The 24,384-nt window shown below is 34.2% G+C and overlaps 2 protein-coding genes across 6 annotated transcripts in view; one reads left to right on the top strand and one right to left on the bottom strand.

Moving 5' to 3' along the window:
- The window catches only part of LRRN3 (leucine rich repeat neuronal 3), a 38,813-nt gene extending 29,989 nt beyond the window's left edge, over nucleotides 1-8,824 (top strand). Inside the window, exon 2 of the mRNA XM_007516132.3 lies at nucleotides 5,868-8,824. Coding sequence (XP_007516194.1) covers nucleotides 6,229-8,352 — 2,124 coding nt within the window. The 5' untranslated portion in view covers nucleotides 5,868-6,228 and the 3' untranslated portion in view covers nucleotides 8,353-8,824. The remainder of the gene's footprint in view (nucleotides 1-5,867) is intronic.
- Nucleotides 1-24,384, bottom strand: part of IMMP2L (inner mitochondrial membrane peptidase subunit 2) — a 777,851-nt gene that overhangs the window by 380,893 nt on the left and 372,574 nt on the right. The window lies entirely within an intron of this gene.

Genomic DNA, 24,384 nt, shown 5'->3' on the forward strand with positions numbered 1-24,384 from the left:
TCTGCAGGTGGGGACTGAGGTTTAGAACATGCTTATGCAAGTTAATGTGTGTGCTTTACTCGGTGCAACACAACTTGGCCACTGGAGTTATTATATTTTTTAAAGACAGATATTCTGGTCCCGTATTATTTTACCCTATCAATCTCTCTACATATGACAAGCCTCAAATTCTGAAAACAGAAGGAATGAAGATGACAAGAGAAAAAAAAAAACCTCCTTCAAATTCAGACAAGATTATTTTTAAGAATTGGCGTATTTTGCATTCTCTAGCCCTCTGGGAGCATGGACCCAGGGTCATTGAGGGTTGCAGAAGGTAGAAGGTCTGGCTTCTGTAATTGCTTCCCAGCTGAACATGGGCGTTGACTGGTCAGTCCATGCTCCCAGAGGGATAGAGAATGGGAAAGCTATGGGTTATGGAGATTGGGTGGTGGGAATTGTGTGGAGTTGTACCCCTCCTACCTTATGGTTTTGTTAATTAATCCTTTCTTAAATATAAATAAATAAATAAATAAATAAATAAATAAATAAAATCTTAAAAAAAAAAAAGAATTGGAGTATTTTGTGCCTCAAGCTCAGAGGTCCCAGGTTTGAACCCTACCATCATAAATCAGGGCTGATCAATGTTCTAGAAGAAAAAAAAAAGGTGGGGTGGAGTGGAGGAGTGGTTTGGGGTGGGGTTGGGAAGGTCCTAGTTTACTTGGATAGTGTTGCTACTTTGCCATGTGCTTGGCCAAAATTCAAACCCAGCCCCCATTTCAATGAAGGAAGCTTTGGAACTATGTTCTCTTTCACACTCTTCTCTGCCTGTCTCTAGGGGGAAACAGAATCTAAAAAAAGAGAATTAGACTATTTAAGTTACTCCTAGTTTCTCTATAAGAAATTCATTGTAGAGATCAGGCAGTGGAGCACCCTGTAGAATACACACTTTCCAATAAACAGGACCCTGTTTCAAGCCCCTGGTCATCACCTGCAAAGGGCGGGGGTTGGAGCTTCAGAAGAGGTGAAACAGTGCTACAGGTCCCAGTCTCTTTGTCATCTCTATCTTCCTTCCCCTCTCAAATTCTCTGTCTTTCACCAATAAATAAACAAGAAAAAAATTTTTTAACAAAGATTCATTATAATGCCTGCATTTTAACTGAAGGAAATCACCTAAGCCTAGGTTCATTAGGAATGGAAAAAATACATGGCTTTTTGAAGACCTGCATTAGCATTCTCTATTTTCAACCATAAGGTCTTGAATATGATGAGTACACAGCAATACCATGTCTTCTCTCTTTTTTTCTTTTACAAGTTAGTGATTCCTATTATTAAGGATAAGAAAATTAGCCAGCTTGAGAATCTCAAAATACTTTATTTTAGAACCTGAATATATAAGAATCTAAAAGACCTAGTCTCAAAACTAGTGTTCGTTCAAAATACTAGCATATATTATATACATTTTAATAATAAATTTTGTGAAAATAACTTTACCCTACAGACACACTTCTTAGTGACACCTCTATATGAGAAATCTCTATGAGATTTTCTAGACATTGTCAGTATGGAAACTGGAGAAAAATTTTTCCAAACTCCAGTTTGTGTGATACTTGGATTCAGAGATCAATAATTTATTTATATCTCACAAGAAAACTAGGCCTAGAGAGAGATTTCCTTAGTCTTATAATCCCTCAGGAACATTCAACTGCCTTCTAAATTTTATCTAAGTACAACTATCAGGAAAAGAGCAACCACCACCAAAAAAAAAAAAAAAAAAAAAAAAAAAAATCCAGTGTACCTTCCTGGGAAGAACCAAGACACACATATTGTGTTAATAATATTTAAGGTGATGTAGAGCTAAGCAGTATTAAAACTGAAATTGAGACAGATTAAAATTTTCAGAATTTATTTGAGTAAAAATGCTAATTGGCAGCAATAAATCAGAAGCTATTAGGAGCAGTTCCATCCATAGTCACTAGGGAGATACTTGTGAACCTAAGTAAGAATTTACCTGAACAAAGATTTCACAATTGAAATGAACCAACAAAGTTCTTTTCCCATGACAAGAAAAAAAAAATGATTGCAGAACATATTTTACAAATACCAAATTTATTCAGATGCCAAAACTAAATTATAAAAAAATATATTTCATTTTATGAAAATATCAAAATGGTATATATTAATTTATCTATATATAGTCACTGACAACTAAGTTTTGTTTTGTTTATTTAATCAAAGCAATTTATGCACCTTGCACTTAGTTTCAAATTAATTTGATGACTAAAGTAATCTTATTCTTCATTTACCACCATGTAGAAATAAACACAAAAATGAAATAACAATACAGCTAGTAATTAATTTAACAGAATTTAAAAGACCCATAATGATGAAAATTCACTGAACCTAATGTGTTAATGACATAGGACTAGGTAGAGTAGTGAATCTAAACATGATAAAATTAAACATAAAGTTTAAAAACCAAATAAATTAGGTGGGCAGAAAAATGTGCTGCTTTGCCATGCATAGGGCCTGGATTCAATTCTGGCACCATCCAAATCATTCACTGTCTCTGTCTGTACATATTTCTTGGGCAGACTGGGGAGGAGAAACCTGCCCAGGGTGGTAAGGCCCCAGTAACAGCAATAACAAAATCAAATATATCAGTTTACTCACAGATGTCTTTCAGGAACTTTTTAAGACCCTTCCATGATCATAAAGTAATATCACGTAAGTTTAACCTTAAAGATCATATAACCCAATTTCTATTTTATTTTCACATTACTGGGGTGTTGATGGGTTATAGTACAGCTGTTGACACATAGGTACAACCTCTCACCTTCCTGTGATAGGTGTCTGCAAAACACTCTCACTCCCAATTTATGACTAACCACCACAGACATAGGAAAATGAAGTTCTTGTCCAAATTACAAAATTACTTGATAAACTTGACCCATAATGTATAATATAAAGCAAATTTTCTCTCTCTGCAATGAACAGTTTATTAACAGATGAAACATTTTATATAGCATTCATAAAACCACTCTAAAATTTACCATTATCCATTTGCTGAAAGTTGACATACAAATACAAGCAATTAATTCATTCTGAAAAAAAGGAAAATAAGTATTCTCTCCTTTATGCCTCCACAGTAGTGCACATTTTATTGAATCAACACTATTGTGCAGCATCTCCTGCTACTTACTCCTTTAAAGCTGAAAACTTGGCAGTCAAATATTTCATTTTATTTATTACTTACTTTCCAGTATCTGTAATAATGCCTGCCAAAAATTATGTTCAATCAATGAATCATAAATGTTGGAAAACTGATGAGGCTAAAGACTGTAGAACTTTCTGACCAATTAAAAATAACGTGTCGGTTAAACACACGTGACGCGAAGTGCAAGGACCAGCGGATTCGGGTTCGAGCCCCTGACTCCCCACCTGCAAGGGAGTCGCTTCACAAGCGGTGAAGCAGGTCTGCAGGTGTCTCTCCCCCTCTCTGTCTTCCCCTCCTCTCTCCATTTATCTCTGTCCTATCTAACAACGACATCAATAACTACAACAACAATAAAAAACAACAAGGGCAACAAAAGGGAAAATAAATTAATTAAAAATTAAAAACATTTAAAAAATAGCATTTGTCATAAAATGTAGCATATAAAATTCCATTAAATATAAATTGCATGTGTAGCTAAAAGGAATCTTAAGTTACAATTGTTCACAATGGTAAGATATGAGAAATCTTATACTTGCTTTCTTCTAGTTGAACTAAAAATGAGTTTTAATGCTGCTAGTCAGTATATAATTACATATAATATATATGAAACATAAATGTTTTAAATATTTTTGTACATATTTTAAATATTTAACTGTCATTTAGGCTAAATAAATATTACGGAGTCAATAGAGACAAAGATGCAGTGAGAAGAACTCAAAAAGCACATATGTACAGGGCATAATAAATGCTTCTCATTTTTCTAAATAAAAGGTTTTCTGAATCAGCTCCCCCAACTGTCAAGTTACTGTCAATAAAAACAAATTTAATTTTTCAATTAAGAGCAGCTTATAAGATAAAGAGATCAGAAACAGAATTATAGTCACTCATATACTAGGCTCCCAGTAGTTATTTGTTGAAAGACTGAATGGATAAATAAATGAAAGAGTAAACATGAGAAGCTCTAATCAGTTAGTTTGATTTTGTGTGAGTCATTCTTTCAAACCATTTCAAAGAGCTTCTATATAATATGTTTCATTGGAGATGCCAGTTTTCATTTCTGTGACACTAAAATTATATTCTGAAATTTTATAATATGCAATAATAATTTATTTCATTTAAATATAAGGTTCTGTTGCTTTTAAAACAACAAAAAAAGTTAGAATAGTGACCATCTAAAATATTTTACATAAAAAAGACTTAGGGCTCACAAAATAGCTCACTTGGATAGTGTTCCTGTTTTGCCATGAACATGACCTTGATTCAAATCCAGACCCAAACATATGAGAAGAATCTTTGGTGCTATAGTATCTTCCCCATATCTTTGCCTCTGTCTCTGAAAAAGCTGTCCCAGAGAAGTACAACTCTGGTGACAACAGCTACACAAAAAGAAAAAAGAACAGAAGAATAGAAGAGGAAAAAGGAAAAGAAAAGAAGAGGAGGGATAATAATAATAATAAATAATAAAAACAATAATTAGGAACAGAAAAATACCTCATTAAGTAAGGCACATATATTGCCATGCCCATAGTCCAAGTTTAAAGCATGGAGCCTGATAAAAGGTGATTGGCACTGAAGAAAGTGCTGGTGTTGTGATCTTTCTTCTCTACTTTGACAGTGTATGTTAGTTATCTATATGCTTAATTAGTGTGAGCCACAAGCTAGCCACTATCAGTAAAATTAACTTCCTAAACTTGAGAAATAAAAACACTATACTACCTTTGCTTTGATTATTTTATCTATACTGTAATATGTAGAACTGCAAGTCTGAAAACAAAATGAGTTCTATAACTACCTCATCATTTATTAACTATGTGATCTCAAACAGATAGGCTTATAATCCTTACAGAAAAATTAGGACTAAATTATCTCCCCAACATACACTGCAAAGTCATTATTAATATAAAACAATGAACAAGAAATTGCTTAGAAAAACCATAAAGAGCTAAAATGTTAGAGATTATTACTATTTCACTATCCTGCAAGAAAAAAAAAGAGAAAAAAATTTCTATCCTGCCAAAAGTCCATTAGCAAACACATCACACTATTTCCATTGACATAAGAAAAAGTGGGTATTATAATAAAAGCAAAAACAAACAAACAAAACTCTCCACTTTTGTGCTTCCTATACTTTTCCCCCACAGACCAGAAGTAGTAAAATGACTTTGCTTACCACTTTTAGATCTATTACTTTCAAAAAAATTTCAGGACAAAGGTAGTTTTGTGTTTTTTTTTAACATGTGGCTATTTAAATGATGAAATGTGATCAGAGGAGTTTCTAATTACACATCATTTACATTTCTAGTCCTCTAGTAAAAAAAAAAAAAAGGAAGGAAGGAAGGAAAGAAGGAAGGAAGGAAGGAAGGAAGGAAGGAAGGAAGGAAGGAAGGAAGGAAGGAAGGAAGGAAGGAAGGAAAAAAAGGAAAGAAGGAAGGAAGGGAGCTTAGGTGTCTTTTGACTCTGCTAGAGTTAGAGTTTTCTAGAGATTAAGTTTCTTAGATTGTCCAGTGTCTAGGTCAGGAAATATCAAGAGTAATTATAGCAAGTATAAAGTTCTCATAATACACTGAACTAAATAAAACTCAAATATTATGTGTTAAATAATAATAAGTAATTAATATCAATTATGGTATTATTTTTTGAATTAATTATTTTTCTTTATGTTATTTTATTTTAGTTAACATCATGCTGCTATACCTGCAAGTACTGAAAAAGCATGGGATTGAATATTGCACTCCTGAATAAATGAGTTACTTAATTTCCTGTGACCATCTATACATACTCCATCTTCAAAAAATACATCAATATTCTATCATTAAGAAGACAGCAACCTCCTATTTCCCAATATGTATGACATTTTTGGGCATGGTAATTGTGGCCCTGACATGTATTTCCATGAAGAAAAACTCTGCAGTTCTATGGCATTCATCATTTGACAAATGCAACTATTTTCCATATCAATCACCTCTAACCGAACTTATTAGCAGTGACTGTGGAATCCCTAAGGACCCATTAAACATCTGAAGAAGAAAGCTAAGATGAAGGACATGCCACTCCAAATTCATGTGCTACTTGGCTTAGCTATCACAACACTAGTACAAGCTGTAGATAAAAAAGTGGATTGCCCACAACTATGTACTTGTGAAATAAGGCCCTGGTTTACACCCAGATCCATTTATATGGAAGCATCTACAGTGGATTGTAATGACCTAGGTCTTTTTAATTTTCCAGCCAGACTGCCTGCTGACACACAGATACTACTTCTCCAGACAAACAATATTGCAGAAATTGAATACTCCACAGACTTTCCAGTAAACCTTACTGGCCTGGACTTATCACAAAACAATTTATCTTCACTCACCAATATTAATATAAAAAAGATGCCTCAGCTTCTTTCTGTGTACCTAGAAGAAAACAAACTTACTGAACTGCCTGAAAAATGTCTGTCTGAACTGAGCAGTTTACAAGAACTCTATATTAACCACAACTTGCTTTCAAAAATTTCACCTGGAGCCTTTATTGGCTTACATAATCTTCTTCGACTACATCTGAATTCAAATAGATTGCAGATGATTAACAGCAAGTGGTTTGATGCTCTTCCCAATCTGGAGATTCTGATGATTGGGGACAATCCAATCATCCAAATCAAAGACATGAACTTTAAGCCACTTATCAATCTTCGAAGCCTGGTTATAGCTGGCATAAATCTCACAGAAATACCAGATAATGCATTGGTTGGTCTTGAAAACTTAGAAAGCATCTCCTTTTATGACAATAGACTTATTAAAGTACCCCATGTTGCTCTTCAAAAAGTCATAAACCTCAAATTTTTAGATCTAAATAAAAATCCCATTAATAGAATACAGAGGGGTGACTTTAGCAATATGCTACACTTAAAAGAGCTGGGAATAAATAATATGCCTGAGTTGATATCCATCGATGGTCTGGCTGTGGATAACTTGCCAGATTTAAGAAAAATAGAAGCTACTAATAATCCCAGGCTGTCTTACATTCATCCAAATGCATTTTTCAGACTACCCAAGCTGGAATCACTCATGCTTAACAGCAATGCTCTTAGTGCCCTGTACCATGGTACAGTTGAATCTCTGCCAAACCTCAAAGAAATCAGCATACATAGCAATCCCATTAGGTGTGATTGTGTCATTCGTTGGATTAATATGAACAAAACCAACATTCGATTTATGGAGCCAGATTCACTGTTTTGTGTGGACCCACCTGAATTCCAAGGCCAGAATGTTCGGCAAGTACATTTCAGGGAAATGATGGAAATTTGTCTCCCTCTCATAGCTCCTGAGAGTTTTCCTTCTAATCTGGATTTAGAAACTGGGAAGTATGTTTCCTTACACTGTAGAGCTACTGCAGAGCCACAACCTGAAATCTACTGGGTAACACCTTCTGGTCAAAAGCTCTTGCCTAATACTCTGACGGACAAGTTCTATGTCCATTCTGAAGGCACACTAGATATAAGTGGCATCACTCCAACAGAAGGGGGTTTATATACTTGTATAGCAACTAACCTGGTTGGTGCTGACTTGAAGTCTGTTATGATCAAAGTGGATGGATCTTTTCCCCAGGATAACAATGGATCTTTGAATATTAAAATAAAAGATGTTCAGGCCAATTCAATTCTGTTATCTTGGAAAGCAAATTCTAAAATTCTCAAATCCAGTGTTAAGTGGACAGCGTTTGTCAGAAACAAAAATTCTCATGCTGCCCAAAGTGCTCGAATACCATCTGATGTCAAGGTATACAATCTTACTCATCTGAGCCCATCAACCGAGTATCAAGTTTGTATTGACATCCCCACCATCTACCAAAAACACAGAAAACAATGCATAAATGTCACTACAAAAAGTTTGGAACATGATCAAAAAGAATATGAAAAGAGTAACACTGCATTTATGGCTTGCATTGGTGGCTTCCTGGGGATTATTGGTATGATATGTCTTTTCACATGCCTCTCTCAAGAAATGAATTTTGATGGTGGAAGTAGATACATGAGGAACTACTTAAAGAAACCAACCTTTGCATTCAGTGAGCTTTATCCTCCTCTAATCAACCTCTGGGAAGCAGGCAAAGACAAAAGTACAGCATTGGAAGTGAATGCAACTGTTATAGGTGTGCCGACAAATGTGTCCTAAAAGCAGCCAACTAAACCTATTTCATGGAGAAGAACTACTGTTATTCTTTTTTAAAAAGCAGAGAAATGTTACTTTCTAGAAAATAAGTGTAAGTTTCACCAGTGCTGCTCCTGATCAGTGGGAAAATGTACAAGTTCAGCATTTTAAATTAACTGGCTTCAAAGGGTACTGTGGCAACCAAATAAAATAATTCCATTTTCTAGAACTTTCTTTCATGTAACTTTTATGTCTTGTCTACAGTAAAAGTGGACAACATTTCTGTATTTTTTTTTAAGTGTATAAACGTAGTTGAACTGAGCAATACCTCCTCCTGTGTTGTATTACACATATTAGCCACGAGTTTTTGCAGTGAACAGATAAACTTGAATTGACACGTGGTGTAAAAACAAAAAAATGGGCAAATTCTGTAGAGTAGACACAGTGAGTATGTGGACTTCTTTTATAAGGAAAATACATTTTGGATTAAAATCAATTGCTTTTGTCTTGTTTTTGTTTCTAAATAAAGAATAATTTCTGGGAAATGTTACTTGACCACATATCATTTAAGAGATAGCATTTAAAATATACTTTTCTATGTTGAAACCTGGAGAATTAAGAATAAACTATTTTGTTGGGTTACATAACTAGATTTTTAATGCATAAAGGTGAATTTTAGAAGGCATTTTATCAATACTAAAAGATAATAAAAATATTGTATTTTATACCTTAGTTACAAAGGGAAACAAATTCTCAAGGTAATTATGCATTTACTTAATTTTTTTTCTTCTTAACAAGCAGTGTTTTAGAGTGGATTTAATTATAAATTAAATCAGTAAAAATTCAACATCTGAAGAACTAAAAGTTTTACATTATTAGTTACTTGTAGCTCAATTTTAGATTGTTTACTTTGCAGAAAATATTGCCAAATTCCAATAGGCCTTATGATCCAGTTGTACTTTCCAAGTCTTATGATTATAAATATGGGATGAGTTTTGCTGCAGTATCCAGCAAATAATCAAATAGATTGGTGTGCTATAAATGTAAGAATAAAAGAATATATTAAATATTGACCCTCTCCACACCCAAAGAAGGCAATTTGTATAACTATATAGCAACCAACATAGATGATACTGACTTAAAGTTTGTTATGATCATGTAGATAGGTTTACCCCCTCCCCCCCGGATATCAATGTATTATAGAAATTTAAAAGATCAGAATTTTCCAAGATTAGAATTTCACTTAAAATAATTCAGAATAGTATAGGTTTTTCTTAAAAACAAATTTAATGTTATAACTTTCATTATATTCAGTTCACACCAAATAAAAACTACATAATTCAAATAATATATAGAGTTCAAGAAAAACTAAGAGAATAGTTTTTATAATAAAAAGAAATGCACCTATGACTAATTTAGATTAAAAGAAAAACTAAGTGTGGTTCTGACTATAGTAAAGGCACCTAAAAGGCACAGCTCAAAAAAAATTAAAAATCAGCATCATGAGGTGAAATGACAAAACTGCTAATTATTTAAGAATATCTTATAGAAAAAAATACTTGGGAAAAAAGTCAAGCTCTTCAATGAATTTTGTTATATCTACAGACAAAATCCTAAATATCTGCAATTCAAACATATTTATATTGAAAGAAAATATTTTGGGGCAGGGCTAGATAGTATAATGCTTATATAAAGAGACTCTCATGCCTGAGGCTCTGAAGTCCCAAGTTCAATCCCCTGCACCACCATAAAAAAGGCAGGCAATATTTTGAAACAATAGCAAACAATCTAATATAGTTAGCTATAATTTTATAGGTAAATTTTGTATATCTATAAGTTACCAGGTTAATCACTGCTGTGCCTATTCATAATCAAGTATCTAACTTTTCTTATAGTAACTTGCTGAATATTATCAACATGCCAATGACCTGTAAATACTTCTGGCACTATAATCACAACTATTTCTTTGTTCATGTCAGACATTTGCTTTTATGATAGCAATTGCAATTGCTAACTAAAATCCAGCGATTTTTGACAATGTGGAAGGTAATTGTTATGAGCTCTTTAAAACAAAAGGGCAAACTATGTTGATTTTAATACAACCAAAGTATGAAACTTGTTAATTCAATGTGTTCCTCAAACAAATTTAACAACCTGATGAATCACTATCACACAGAGGCTGACATTAAAATTTATCAGCAAGACATGCTCATATATCATGAAGGGTTTCAGTATCATGGACTGAGCTTTTTAAGAGTCAGGTTATTTATCAAATATATACAAGCTGAAATATGACCTATTGGGATGCCGGTATTGTATAGGTCAGCAAGAACTTGCTCAGGTATCAGGTATTCTTCTTATAAAGATAATATGCATGAGAGGATAGAACAAGCATACTGTAGATCTGAGTCCATTTAAAACTACAACATTCTTCAGGAAAAAATAGGACAAATATTCACTTCAAAAATACAATAGGAGAGAGTATTAAAGGGATGTATTTATGTTATAGTTGAATAAATTTGTATGTATGCTCAAAGCAAATCATGTGTATTTGCTTAAATTTGAATCTATATTGGCTGTGAGAGAGTATTGCTTTAGTAACAACAATAGCATTTTACCTTCCCTGTTACTTCACATAAAATTAATAAAACACTGGTAGAAGCACTCAAATCACATAATTAAAAATACTATTTACTTGGCGAAACCATGTAAGTGGAATGGAAAAATTTACCTATAACCAATACAACTTTAAAGTTTATAGCTCTCCGAATGTCCACTGATTTCCTTACCTTACATGAAAGAGAATATATTTCACAGTTCTTATACAACAAAATAACATTCAAAATCTACATTAACAAGCATCAAGTTAAAATTATAATTCATTAGTCTATCCAACAATATTTTCTTTTGCTTATATTCAGTAAATACTTACTGTATGGTTATTAATCACCAAAAAAAAAAAACAAACAAAATCAACTTAGTCTCAGATAAGGTAACTAATTTTGTTTCCCAATATAATAATAACAATAACATAGAACAGAAAAAACCTTATGAGAAATAATAATCCTAGGGCAGAAGGAGATAGCATAGACTCATGTCAGATGTCTTTGATTCAAGATCCCATATCACCATATGCCAGAGATCTAGGAAAAGGAGAGAGAGAGAGAGAGAGAGAGAGAGAGAGAATGTGTGTGTAAGAGACAGAGGGATTGAGGTGCAGATAAAACAAACTTATTTTAAATATGTCATAAAAGTAACAAAAAGGTGATTATTTCAGGAAGGAAGAATCTGATATGGTACCAGATTTATTAAGTGTGCTTATCAAAGTATTTTTTATAATATCCATATTTCAGTTTCCTAAGGGGAATTAGTAAATTCTATGAGGAACTTGTCAACTTTCAGTTATTTCTTGATCAGTGAATACTGGTTTACAAAAACAAAAATACAAAGAAACTGCATATTCTTATAAATAAAACATAAAGTTATTTTAAAATAAACACAGTCACTATATATTCATGGGATTTGAGGTTCTTCTAGAGACTTTTCAAAGGCTTTTCTGTCATTATTTACATGAATTTATTACATAGACTCAATATATAAAGCTATTCTGTTCATCCATTCCACTAGAGAAAAGTACAGGACAGTCAATTATCTATCTCTTATCCTACATTCTGAATCCAAGATTATATTTACTTTACAACAGAACTCTTACCTTAACAGGAACACCTTGTAAAATTCTAAGATTTTTTTAAAGAATGTTTTTTCCTTCAATCATGAACCAATCCACCCTTATGAGTAAGTACGCTGACATTAACAGGTTAGGATTATAAATCAGTGCATTCTAACATTTTATCTTTGTTGAATAATTTGCGTCTACTGTATGAATTGGTTCTAAAGAGTTCCAACTGAAGGGGCCAGGTGGAGGCACATCTGGTTGAGTGTACACGTTATAATGTGCAAGGACCCAGGTTCAAACCCCTGGTCCCTACCTGCAGAGGTAAAGCATTGCAAGTAGTGAAGCAGGGCTGCAGGTGTCTCTCTTTTGTTCTCCCTCTGTCTCTCCATTCCCTTCTGATTTCTAGCTGTCTCTACCAATAAATAAAACAAAATATTTTTTTCAAAAGTCCTAAATTATACTTTCATTCTAGGAGAATAAGCTAATATAATATAGATGACAAGGATTGCTTTGTGAATAAATGGGGTAGCAAAATAAATAAATATATAACACTATTAAACTTTTCATATGATTAAAAACTACAGATGCCCATATAGGAAGTTGAACATTTTCTTTAGTAAAACTATTTTAAAAATTAATGAAAAGTGAGCATCTACATCTGTCCCTACAAAAATCACAGTGGTTCATCAAATAATCTCCACAAGTAAAAGAACTTCTGTGAAAGTAAATCAATGTATAGAAATAACTTACATATACAAAAGTTCCCAATTACTAAGTTAACAATTTTGCCTGATAATATTTGAATGCCATTATGCTAAACTGTGTTCAGATTCCAAATGATATGTTCTCACTTTAGATATTTTAATGCATTGTGTGCATGGTAGAAAATGACTAGGACAGGGAGTCAGGTGGTAGCACAGAGGCTTAAGGGCACCGGGTTAGGCGAACATGGCGAGAAGGATCCTTGTTTGAGGCCCCAGCTCCTCACTTTCAGGGGACTTGCTTCACAAGCGGTGAAGCAGGTCTGCAGGTGTCTTTCTCTCTCGCTCTCTGTCTTCCCCTCCTCTCTCCATTTCTCTCTGTCGTATCCAACAACAACAACATCAATAACAACAAGGGCAACAAAAGGGAATAAATAAATACATATTTAAAAAGAAGAACAAGAAAATGACTAGGACAAATTTACAGCACCATGATTAATTTATATGGCTACAACTATTAGTCTGGCATATTTCAAGCTTGTCTTCTATAGTTCAATCCCAGTTTCCTATCCATTCCCTTGTCTTTCATATCTGGGATTTGGAGAAGTAGCAAATAATAGATCTAAAAAAAAAGATAGAAGCACACTCTATGTGTTCCCCTTTCTGCAGCCTCCCCACTCTCAACACACACACAATTAAAATCTGTACAGACATACACTCAGACACATATCCTTTATCTTCAGGGTTAATATAGTACATATTTGAAGGAAATTCTAACATCAGCTGCTTCAAAAATATAATCTCCTGTGAAATTAACATTACCTCTTAACTATCTCACAAAAGGCAATTATACCATATGAAAGGGACTCTAGGTATCCTGATGGTTTTGTACATAAAAACCTAGACATAATGTAAAATTAGGGCCAGTGTCTTTGAATTTAGGACTGACCTAATTCTATTTCCACTGTTAATTGTATTTGTTCTTCTTCTCCTTTTTTTTTTTTTTAGAAATTTCACTAATATGTTACACAGAGTTTAATAACTTTTCAAATATAGAAATAGATATAGAAAAAAACAGCATGTCTCATTTCTTTGGACTAGTTTTCTACAATACCAGATACAGTTCTAAATATCAGGATCTCACAATATTATTTTCCTCAGATAACAGAAACATGCTTTCTGTTATGTTTCAAGTTGGAAACTTGAACTAAAAATAAAGTATGTGTAGAAGTACCCACAGGAAACAGACACTCTAGATTTTCTAATTTCTCACCACTTTACTCCCTAGGAAGTTTAATTAAGATCATCTAGTATGTAAATTGTTGTAGTAAGGAACATTATGTCACAATATTTAAAGTTTAATTTTAAAAGATGGATTTAAGGACTATTAGAGGAGGGCTGGGGAAATGCTAATGTGGTATCTGATCAGATTTTTATTCCTGAAGTCTCTGAGCTTCCATCATATGCCAGAGCTGAACAGAGTTATGATTTGTCTTGTGAATTAAAATACATATTTAAAAATATAATTATTAGAATACATAATTATTAAAAGATATTATAAGCACAGTAAACATAATAAACATAAGACATGGCCATTAGTATAAAGACTTTTTATGCTATTAAAGAACTTTTACTATTAAATACACACTAGTTCAGTGGAGAACTGTGGTATAAAGACTATTAAGTTAATTGTATTTTATTTGAACACTGTGGTGGAGATTCTCACCTAGACAAAGGAGAAATTCCAAACAGAAAATAACTTTTATTTCACCCATTTTTCCCATGATCTGAGTATGCCCAGAAATATTTGTAAAATACCATGATGTTAAGTTAGCATTTGTGGATAGGACTGCAATTTCCTAAATCAGACATGTCTCCTCATTTACTTTAAAACAGATAGTAGAAAAGGACCATATGAATTTTAGACACAACATTTAGTAGATGCATGCAACATCAGAATGGCTCTAATTTTATTAACAGGTAGTTCTTCTCTGGCACTAAGCTGAAGTCTCTTTACAACTGTTTCTCAGTGTGAATACTCAGAGTACTAGACAAGAATAGCTTATGGCTCAACACAAACTGCCATTTGATCCTTGGGGGAAAAAAAAAGCCACATTCTTAATTTCACTAAGGATAGAATACAGAAGATATTAGATCTATGATATCAGCAATCTGGAATATTTTAAATAAAGTTAAAATCTTAACTAAGGATGTCTCAAAAGAGAGACATATATTATATTGACTGCATATCTTTATAAACTGCTACCCACCCTACCGCACCATGGGTATCACTGGGCTTCAGAGCCTATATAACACATCACCACTCCTGATAGTTTTTATTTTTTCATTTTTCTTTAGATAGAGGCTGAGACATAGAGAAATAAGGAGGGAGGTAGACAGTGAGAAGGAGAAACACCTATATCACTGCTGCTCTTCTTGTGAAGCTTCTCCTTACATGTGGGTCCTAAAAATTAGCAAGCTAACTGAATCTTTCTGCAGCTTGAGAGTGAGCACTGTTAAGTATTTATTGGTATCTTTTACACTGGTAAGAATTATGTAATCTTTAAACAACTTGTCATCTGAAAGTTATTTTATATTAAATCTTCCTTAAAGTTCTCCTGGATTTGAAATTCTAAGCCACATTATGATATCACAATATTCTTTAAAAATCTATCATTTAAATATAATTATTATTTATCTTAACATACTTTATTATAAAAGAATACAATTATTTAAAAAAATCAAGAAAATATAGGAGAGTCTTATATTCACATCCAGCCTGTATACCATATATAACCTTTTCAAAAAGCAGGCCATTCTGATTTTTCTACAAAGTTTATACTGTCTTTTACAATACTGTCTTCACTGTATCTATATTCAACTAGAGTTGCTCCAACTCTACCCTAAGGGTGGTATGAAGATCTCCAATCAGAGAATGAAAGGAAACAATGTTCCTCTCATCATCTCTTTAGCCAGCCCCTAAATATTCTGAAATAACTAGCAAATAATACCATATTCTACTGGACCAGCCCCTTACTTGCTAACTTACTACACTTTTGGAAAGTTTCGTGTATAAACAGGTTTTTCCCTCGTGTTAAAGTAAAATGTTTGCTGCTCTTTTATTTTCACTATTTTTATTAATGGATTCTAGTATTAAGCAAAACAAACAAACAAACAAATTCAGTGAATATACTATAGGGTATCCCTGAAAATCAATTATACTATCATGTCTATATGTTTTCTTTCCGCAACACTGAAGAAATTTATGATCTTAGAACAATTCAAGTCATTCATTTCTCAAAATGATCAGTCTCTCTTACAATGTAGTACTGTAGAATGCAATTCTCCAAATACACTATGCTCTACTTTTTTTTTTTTAATTTGGGTAGGAAGCTACACGAACCAAATTGCTGAACTATTTTCAATTGAAAGGTAATCAATGGTCATCTTTTATCTTAATCCCCAATACTTAGTAAATCCCAATTCCTAACATAGATATAAACTTATTTAACTCCTGTGAAAAAGATTCTGCCAGTAGCCACAATTTTAAAGTAGCTCAGAATTTTAGATTTAAGAAGCATAAGTACCATAATAACAATTTACTAATAATTTTTATGGAAACTGGTGGGAAATCTCCATGAAAAACCAAATTGATAGACAGCTAGCTTATTAACACTCTAAGCCTTGGAATTTATCATATGAATTCACATGGTACTCTTAGATAAATGTCATTCAACAGATATAATGGTAGTTTTAATAATTTAATTAGCATGAACAACTTAGTAAGAATAGTGAATTAAGAATCTTGGTAATTATAAAAAATATTTCATTGGGAGTCGGGCGGTAGCACAATGGTTAAGCGCAGGTGGCGCAAAGCACAAGGACCAGCAGAAGGATCCCAATTCAAGCCCCCAGCTCCCCACATGCAGAGGAGTTGCTTCACAAGTGGTGAAGTAGGTCTGCAGCTGTCTATCTTTCTCTTCTGTCTTCCCCTCCACTCTCCGTTTCTCTGTCCTATCCAACAATGAAGACATCAATAACAACAATAATAACCACAACAATAAAACAAGGGCAAAAAAAAAAAAGGGAAATGAATAAATATTTTTAAAAAGTATTTTACTGATCACACACATTCAGAAGTTAAGCAAGACATACATTAAAAACTGGGAAAAAGACCAGAACAATCTTGCTTTGTTTAGGCCACAGTCATTAGAGAAATCAATGGAACAACAAGCCTTTCAGTCACACGAGAAGGACAACTTCAGCTACTCAAAACTAATGTAAACTATTTCCATACATTCAGATTGTCTTAACATCTAACCGTAGTAATATAGTCAAATTTCATCATGAATTTAGTTTACAGAAAGCTGAAGAGGTGACTACTGTAGATAGGGAGTGGGAGCTTGATAATAATAATAATTTTATCTGGGAATGTTTCAATTTCATTGAACAAAAGGTGCAGAGTTGGAGAAATAGCTCACTCTTTAGGATATATTCCTTACCATAAGTAACCCAGGTTCAATCCCTGATACCACTTGGGAAACTCTAGTGCTGTGGTGTGTCTCCCTCTTTCTATGTTCTTCTCAGTTTCTATATTTGAATAAACACACATCCAGGAGAAGTGAAATCAGACATGTGTGAGGCCCAAGCAATAAAGAGCAGAGTATTAGTTCCCTGGACTGCTTGGGGGAAGAAAAAAAAAAAACAAGGAACACATAACTTTCTCTTATGTTCTCTGTGCCTTAATCTCTTTTCTCTTATAAAGGTAACAGTCATCAGAACTGAAATGTAATCTCACCTTGATTTGATTATATATACAAAGACACTGCTTCAAAATAAGGGCATACTTACAGGAATTAAAGTTACAGTATGTCCTTTTAGGGGAAACAAACTGACTCCTTAAAGATAATGTAAGTACATAAGTCTATAATGTCATCTATATAAAGTTCCCCTTAAATTGAATTGTTGCAAAGGTATGACAACTAAGTTCAATTTCTTTTTTTAAAAAAAATATTTATTTATTCCCTTTTGGTTGCCCTTGTTGTAGTTATTGTTGTTTGTCTTCATTGTTGGGTATGACAGAGAGAAATGGCGAGAGAGGAGGGAAAGACAAAGAGGGGGAGAGAAAGATCTGCTTCATCGCCTGTGAAGCAACACAACACAACTACACAACACAACTACACAACACAACTACACAAATACATAACTACAAAAAACACAATTACACAACACAACTACACAACTACACAAAACAAAACTATACAACTACACAACACAACTACACAACACCATTATACAACTACACAACAACACAAGTACACAAAAATAAACTACTACACAACTACACAACACAACTACACAACAGCACAACACCACTACACCACTACACAACACAGCTACACAAAACAAACTATTACATAGCACAATAACACAGGGAGGGAGCCAAGGGGGTCGGGCGGTGACGCAGTGGGTTAAGCGCATGTGGCGCAAAGCGCAGGGACCGGCGTAAGGATCCCGGTTCGAGCCCCGGCTCCCCACCTGCAGGGGAGTCGCTTCACAGGCGGTGAAGCAGGTCTGCAGGTGTCTATCTTTCTCTCCTCCTCTCTGTCTTCCCCTCCTCTCTCCATTTCTCTCTGTCCTATCCAACAACGAATTGCGTCAACAAGGGCAATAATAACCACAACGAAGCTACAACAAGGGCAACAAAAGGGGGAAAAAAAATGGCCTCCAGGAGCGGTGGATTCATGGTGCAGGCACCGAGCCCAGCAATAACCCTGGAGGAGGGAAGAAAAAAAAAAAGGGCTAGAACTGGGATCTTTACACTGGTCCTTGCACTTTGCACCATGTGCGTTTAACCAACTGCACTACCCCCCACCCCCCGACTCCCTAAGTTCAATTTCTAATGGCAGTAGGGCATGGGTCAAATGGTATTCAACTTCATTTCACTTTTTTCTCTGGTATTTACAATGGTAAAATAAAACTTAGGTAAAATTAATTTTCAAGAAGAATTCATTTGGTATCCAATTTTATACTAATTATCACACCTGAAGAGTCATTTAGATGACTTATAAAATGTTCCTTTCTGTTTAAAGTGAAGAATTTTTAATCAGCATTTAGTTGCTCAAATTTTATTTTGGCACTTTCTAATCATAACAACAACAACAACAAAAAACACCCAAAATTACACGTTTCCAATATGCAAAAGTAAAAAATTTTAAATATATATATATTTCTCTCTAACCTTGTGCAATATATATTTTTCCTATTTCACTTTCAGATCGCATAGCTCAAAGTAGAGAAAGGCAAGTGTAATCAAGCTTGATAAGCAAGGAAGCAGAGCAAATGATAGGAAAAAATAATTTGATTTGAAGGGTAAAGATGTTAAATCGCCAACTCAATGTTATGAATGATAAAGGCACAGAATCAAAAGCAGTTCACTTTCATAAAACCAAGCTCCACCAAAAAGAACTATAATCAGCATAGAATTTTTACAAAAACTTCAATATGAAAGGACTCAGAAATCTTGCTTTTAAATCACATTACAGTGCATAAGGTTCTGGGTTCAAGTCCCTGGACTCTACGTGTGGGAGGGGAGGAGCTTCAAAAGTGGTGGAGCCGGGCTGTGGGTGTCTCTTGGTCTCCCCCGCCTCTCCATTTCTCTCTTTCTCTCTGTCTTTATCCAATAATAAATAAATAAATAAATATTTTTTAAAGAAGAAGAAAGTTGGCACACAAATGAATTTGCTACATCTATATTAACCAATCTAAAAATATTCATTATTCTTAACATGTTTGGTGACTTCGGATAATGTCATATTGCCTACAGTAAGCTTGATGCTTTTGTTCTAGAAGAAACAAGATCCCTTTAGCTAACATTTTTCATTTGCTTTTGTCTGTTCAGCAATAGCACAACTAGGATGACAGAGTTATAAAAAAAAATAATAATAGCCAAAGGCACTCACTCTATTCAGATCTTGGCATCCTTTCAGCACTGACACTTGATGTCCTACATTAAATCCTAGGGCCACAGAACCAAAGAAAGAAAATACTATATGTTTCCATTTAGTTGTAGGAGCTACTTAAGAAAGTAATATAATTTGATGTTTTTTTTATGTAATCATTTAACCCACTCTAAGTTTTCATAACTATCCAAAAACAAGTATCAATTATTCTAAATTAGGTATAAGGTGTAAGCAAAACTCTATAAAAATATTTACAAGAAATTAAAACCACCCTAGAAGCATAGGTCAGAAAAAGATTAGGAATAAACATACACTTCTATTGCATTTTAATTTATCTGAAGTGGCATTTAGTTATTACAAACCTGTAAGTATGGTTATTTTGCCAATGAAGATGTCAGAAGTTATTTCATCACTTGTCTGAAAGAGCTTGGCATCAGTATACCTTCAAGTAGTATAGGTTTAAGATAAAACAGAACCATCTGAATCTACTTTCCAGAAAGAAAACACACTGAAAGGGGATGGGGTTGTGATGCACCTGGTTGAGCACACATGTTACAATGCTCAAAGACCCAGGTACAAGTTCCCCTGTCCCCACCTGCAAGGGGAAAACTTTGTGAGTGACGAAGCAGTGCTGCAGGTGTCTCTATACTACTCTCCCTATCACTCCTTTCCCTCTCAGTTTCTGGCTGTTTCCATCCAATAAATAAATAAAGATAATTAAAAAACTTAAAAAAAGAAAACATACTGAAAACATTAATATATTCAAATACCACAAAATACAGCAGCTAAATATGTTTAGTTTACTTTTATTTTTTCAAATAATAATTTCTTTTTTCTCTTCTTTTCATTGTTACTTGTTTATTCATTGGGTAAAGACAGAGATAAATGGAGAACAAAGGGGGAGATAGATAGGGAGAGAGAATGGGACAACGGAAACACTGCTTCATCACTCCTGTAGTTCCCCTCTCTGTAGGTAGGGACTAAGGGGTTGAACCTGGGTCCTTGAGCACTATAATAGATGCACTATCCAGGTATGCCAATGCCTTGCTTTAGTTAACACATTTTTTTTTAAATAATCTGCTTTGGTCTGGGGAGTTAAGCAAAAAGACTTTCATACCTTAGCCACTGAAAGCCCGAGGTTCAATTACCAATACCACCATCAGCCAGAACTAAGCAGTACTATTGTATAAAAAAAAAAAAAAAAAGAACAAAAATCTTTATTATTTATTTTTGCCTGTTTTCATTGCACAGTGAGGGAACATTTTTTGGAACTGAGCTAATGAACGTAATTTAAGACATTATTTTTTTTACTCTGGGAGCTTCAGTGTTACTATTACCCAAAGACAAAAATGTTAAAGGACTCTGCACACAGGTAATAAAATATAATAGTGACCAGTGACTGAACAAAGTTGAATTTATTTGTTTAATCATAATTATTAAAAATTAGATTACAAAAGATACAAGAAGTAATCGATAAAAGATGTACCTTCTCTGCAATAGTTTCAAATTCTGTGATGATAGGGAAAAATCCCTTTCAAACTTCCAAAGGGATAAAAGAGATAAGAAATGCTACAGCAATCAACTAACCTTTAGATATAGTTCCAGAAAAGTCTAGATAATAGCAATTACCTGATCCTGATATCTTCTCTATCTAGAGGTGTTCCTTTTGTAACAGAAAACACACAAAATATTGACTTTTCTCTTTATAAGTATGACAATAAGTCTCCAGTGCTTAGAAATATAAAAAATATACTTTCCTCTGAATTAAAAAACCCATTTTTAGCTAAGAAAGAATGCCAACTATTAATATATATTCTGCCTACTAGGATTTCAGTTCATCCTATACTTCTCCAGCAGGAAAAAAAACTAGAAGAATTTTTCTCTAACAGAATTGTTGTGTGCTGTTGGCAGCGTGATTTAATTTAAAAAATCAAGTTTCTTTCTACATTTACCCATTTTTATATACTAAATTCTGACTACAATTAAATCTAGTTTTCTAATTTATTCTTCAGAAACATTTACTCAAGAAAACTTTTCAAAGGAACATAATGAATAAAAGTGAAGGGGAGGGGCCGGGTGGTGGTGTACCTGGTTGAGCACACATGTTATAATGGGCAAGGACCCAGGTTCGAGTCTCTGGTTTCCACCTGCAGGAGGAAAGCTTCACAAGTGGTGAAGCAGTGCTGTAGGTGTCTCTCTCTGTCTCTCACTCTCTCTATCCCTCCTTCCCTCTTGATTTCTGGCTGTCTCTATTCAAAAAATAAATAAAGATAATAAAAAAAAAGTGAAGGGGGAAAAAAGTGAGACAGAAACAGTGCAAAAGCAATCCTAAGAATTTTAAGACACAAGAGCCCAAAATTTAAAATAAGAAAAGGGAACAGGCAACAGAATTGTAGCAACAGGAAAGGGAAGGGAGACAGGCTGTGTGGGACTTACAAGGAGTTAAGGGGACAAAGTCATCTGTGCACTTGAAGTGCTAGATAATTTGCCCTCATTAAATATTGGCTTGCGTCTATTATCACCTGCTTTCTACCGCTCTTTAAAAAATTAATCGGTAAAGGCAGTTATGATATGAAGTGGCAATAACTTGGCTAATATGAACCTTTTGGAAAAGATCATATATTCCTGAGCCCAGGTGAGTCTATAACCAATATTTCCTGCTTCCACATTCAGTTTGCAACATTATAAAATTCATAGTTAATAAAATTGTGTCTCTCAAAAATACTACGTACTTCACATATTATTAGATATTTTTTGTTGAACTTAATACAAATTTAGTTTACCAGTGATGAGAAAGCTAAGAAATAGAAATGGGCAAAGGTTAACAGGGCCAAGATATTTTTTGGCCAGATGGCTTTTTGCAATTTTGAAAATATCTGAACTCCACAAAAATGTCATGGGGTGTGAGAATTGAAAACATTTCCATCTGCCTAAACTAAAGGAACTATTGCTCCCCATTCATGCTAATGATAGCACACTGTTCTCCAGGTTATTAAGGCAGTTCGATTGTTTGAGAAGAAAAATTGTCTGTTCTTCCCCTGAAAGGGCAATTCTAATGCCAGATAGACAAATTACTGAATTAAATAGAATGATAAAAACTAACACCACTGGGCCCAGGTGGTGGCCGCACCTGGTTAAGTACACATGTTACAATGAGAAAGGACCAGTGTTAGAGCCCCCAGTTACCCCCTTCAGGGGGAAAGCTTTGTGAGTGGTGAAGCAGTACTGCAGGTGTGTCTCTGTCTCTCTGTCTTCCCTTTCCCTCTTGATTTCTGGGTGTCTTTATCCAACTAATAAATAAAGATAATAAAAAAAAACACCACTGAAAAAGTTGCTACAAATAGTCTCCTCTTTTCTATTATTCTTATAGTAGAGGAAAGTATTATGCATAATAGAGAACCTTGGGTGGTTAAATAGTATCAGAATAATGAGATAGTATGGCCTTTATTAAAAACAAACAAACAAACAAACAAAACCGGGAAGATACATGACTAGCCAGACCCTAGGTCATCTAAATATCTGATTACCGAACCATACATTTAGGAACTATAGTGACTCCCTTCAGATTTGATAACATTCCAGAATGACTAACAACTTAGAAATGTGCTAATACTTACAGTTAGAACTCTACTGTAAAGAATAAAAATCAGATGATTCAAATGATGAAACATTTAAGGCAAGGTTTCAGAGAATTCTACACACAGGACTTCTGTGCCTGTTCTCTGTGAAATCAGGTCATGTCACTCCTCTTGGACATGAATACATTCAACAACCAGGAAATTCCACTAACCTTTGGTGTTCAGAGGTTCTACTAAAATTTGGGTCACTTTTTAAATCTCAACTTTGGAAGTTGTCAAGTTAGATTGATACCATATAACACTGAATCACACTATCATTATGTAGTTGCACATTAAACATGGTCAATCCTCATCATTAAGCTACCTAGAGGTCTGCCGTAATTCACTTTATTAATATATATTTAAATGTGATCCACAGTGCTAATGAAAAAAATCCTTTAGTATATAACAGCTTCTATTTATAATACTTGGTAAATTGTACTCTTTTCCAATTTATGCCAATTAAGAAATAAATTATATATATTTTGCCTCCAGGGTTATTGCTGGGGCTTGGTGCCTGCACTATGAATTCACTGCTCTTGGAGGCTATTTTTTCCTTTTGTTGCTCCTGTTGTTTATTGTTGTTATTATTGTTGTTATTGCTGTCATTGTTGTTGAATAGGACAGAGAGAAATCTAGAGAGAAGGGGGAGACTGAGGGGGAGAGAACAACAGATACCTGCAGACCTACTTCACCACTTGTGAAGCCACTCCCCTGCAGGTGGGGAGCTGGGGGCTCAAACTGGGATCTTTATGCAGGTCCTTGCGCTTTGCACCATGTGCGGTTAACCAGCTGCACTACCGCTGGCACCGAAATAAATGAATTTTAAGGGACTGGGTGGTGGTGCATCTGGTTGAGCACACAGATTACAATATGTAAGAACCAGGGTTCAAACTCTTGGTCTTCACCTGTAGGGAGGGAAATTTCATTAGTGGTGAAATAGTACTGAGATTGCCTCTATTTCTCTTTCCCTCTCAATCTCCCCCTTTTTCCTCAACTTCTCTCTGTCCTATCAAATGAATAAGCAAAACACATACAATAAGGAAGAAAATGGCAGCAGTGTATTTGTCATTTAGGTACGAATCCACAGAGATAACCCT

The sequence above is a fragment of the Erinaceus europaeus genome, chromosome 8 (genome assembly GCF_950295315.1).
Source record: "Erinaceus europaeus chromosome 8, mEriEur2.1, whole genome shotgun sequence".
Classification (NCBI taxonomy): Eukaryota; Metazoa; Chordata; class Mammalia; order Eulipotyphla; family Erinaceidae; genus Erinaceus; species Erinaceus europaeus.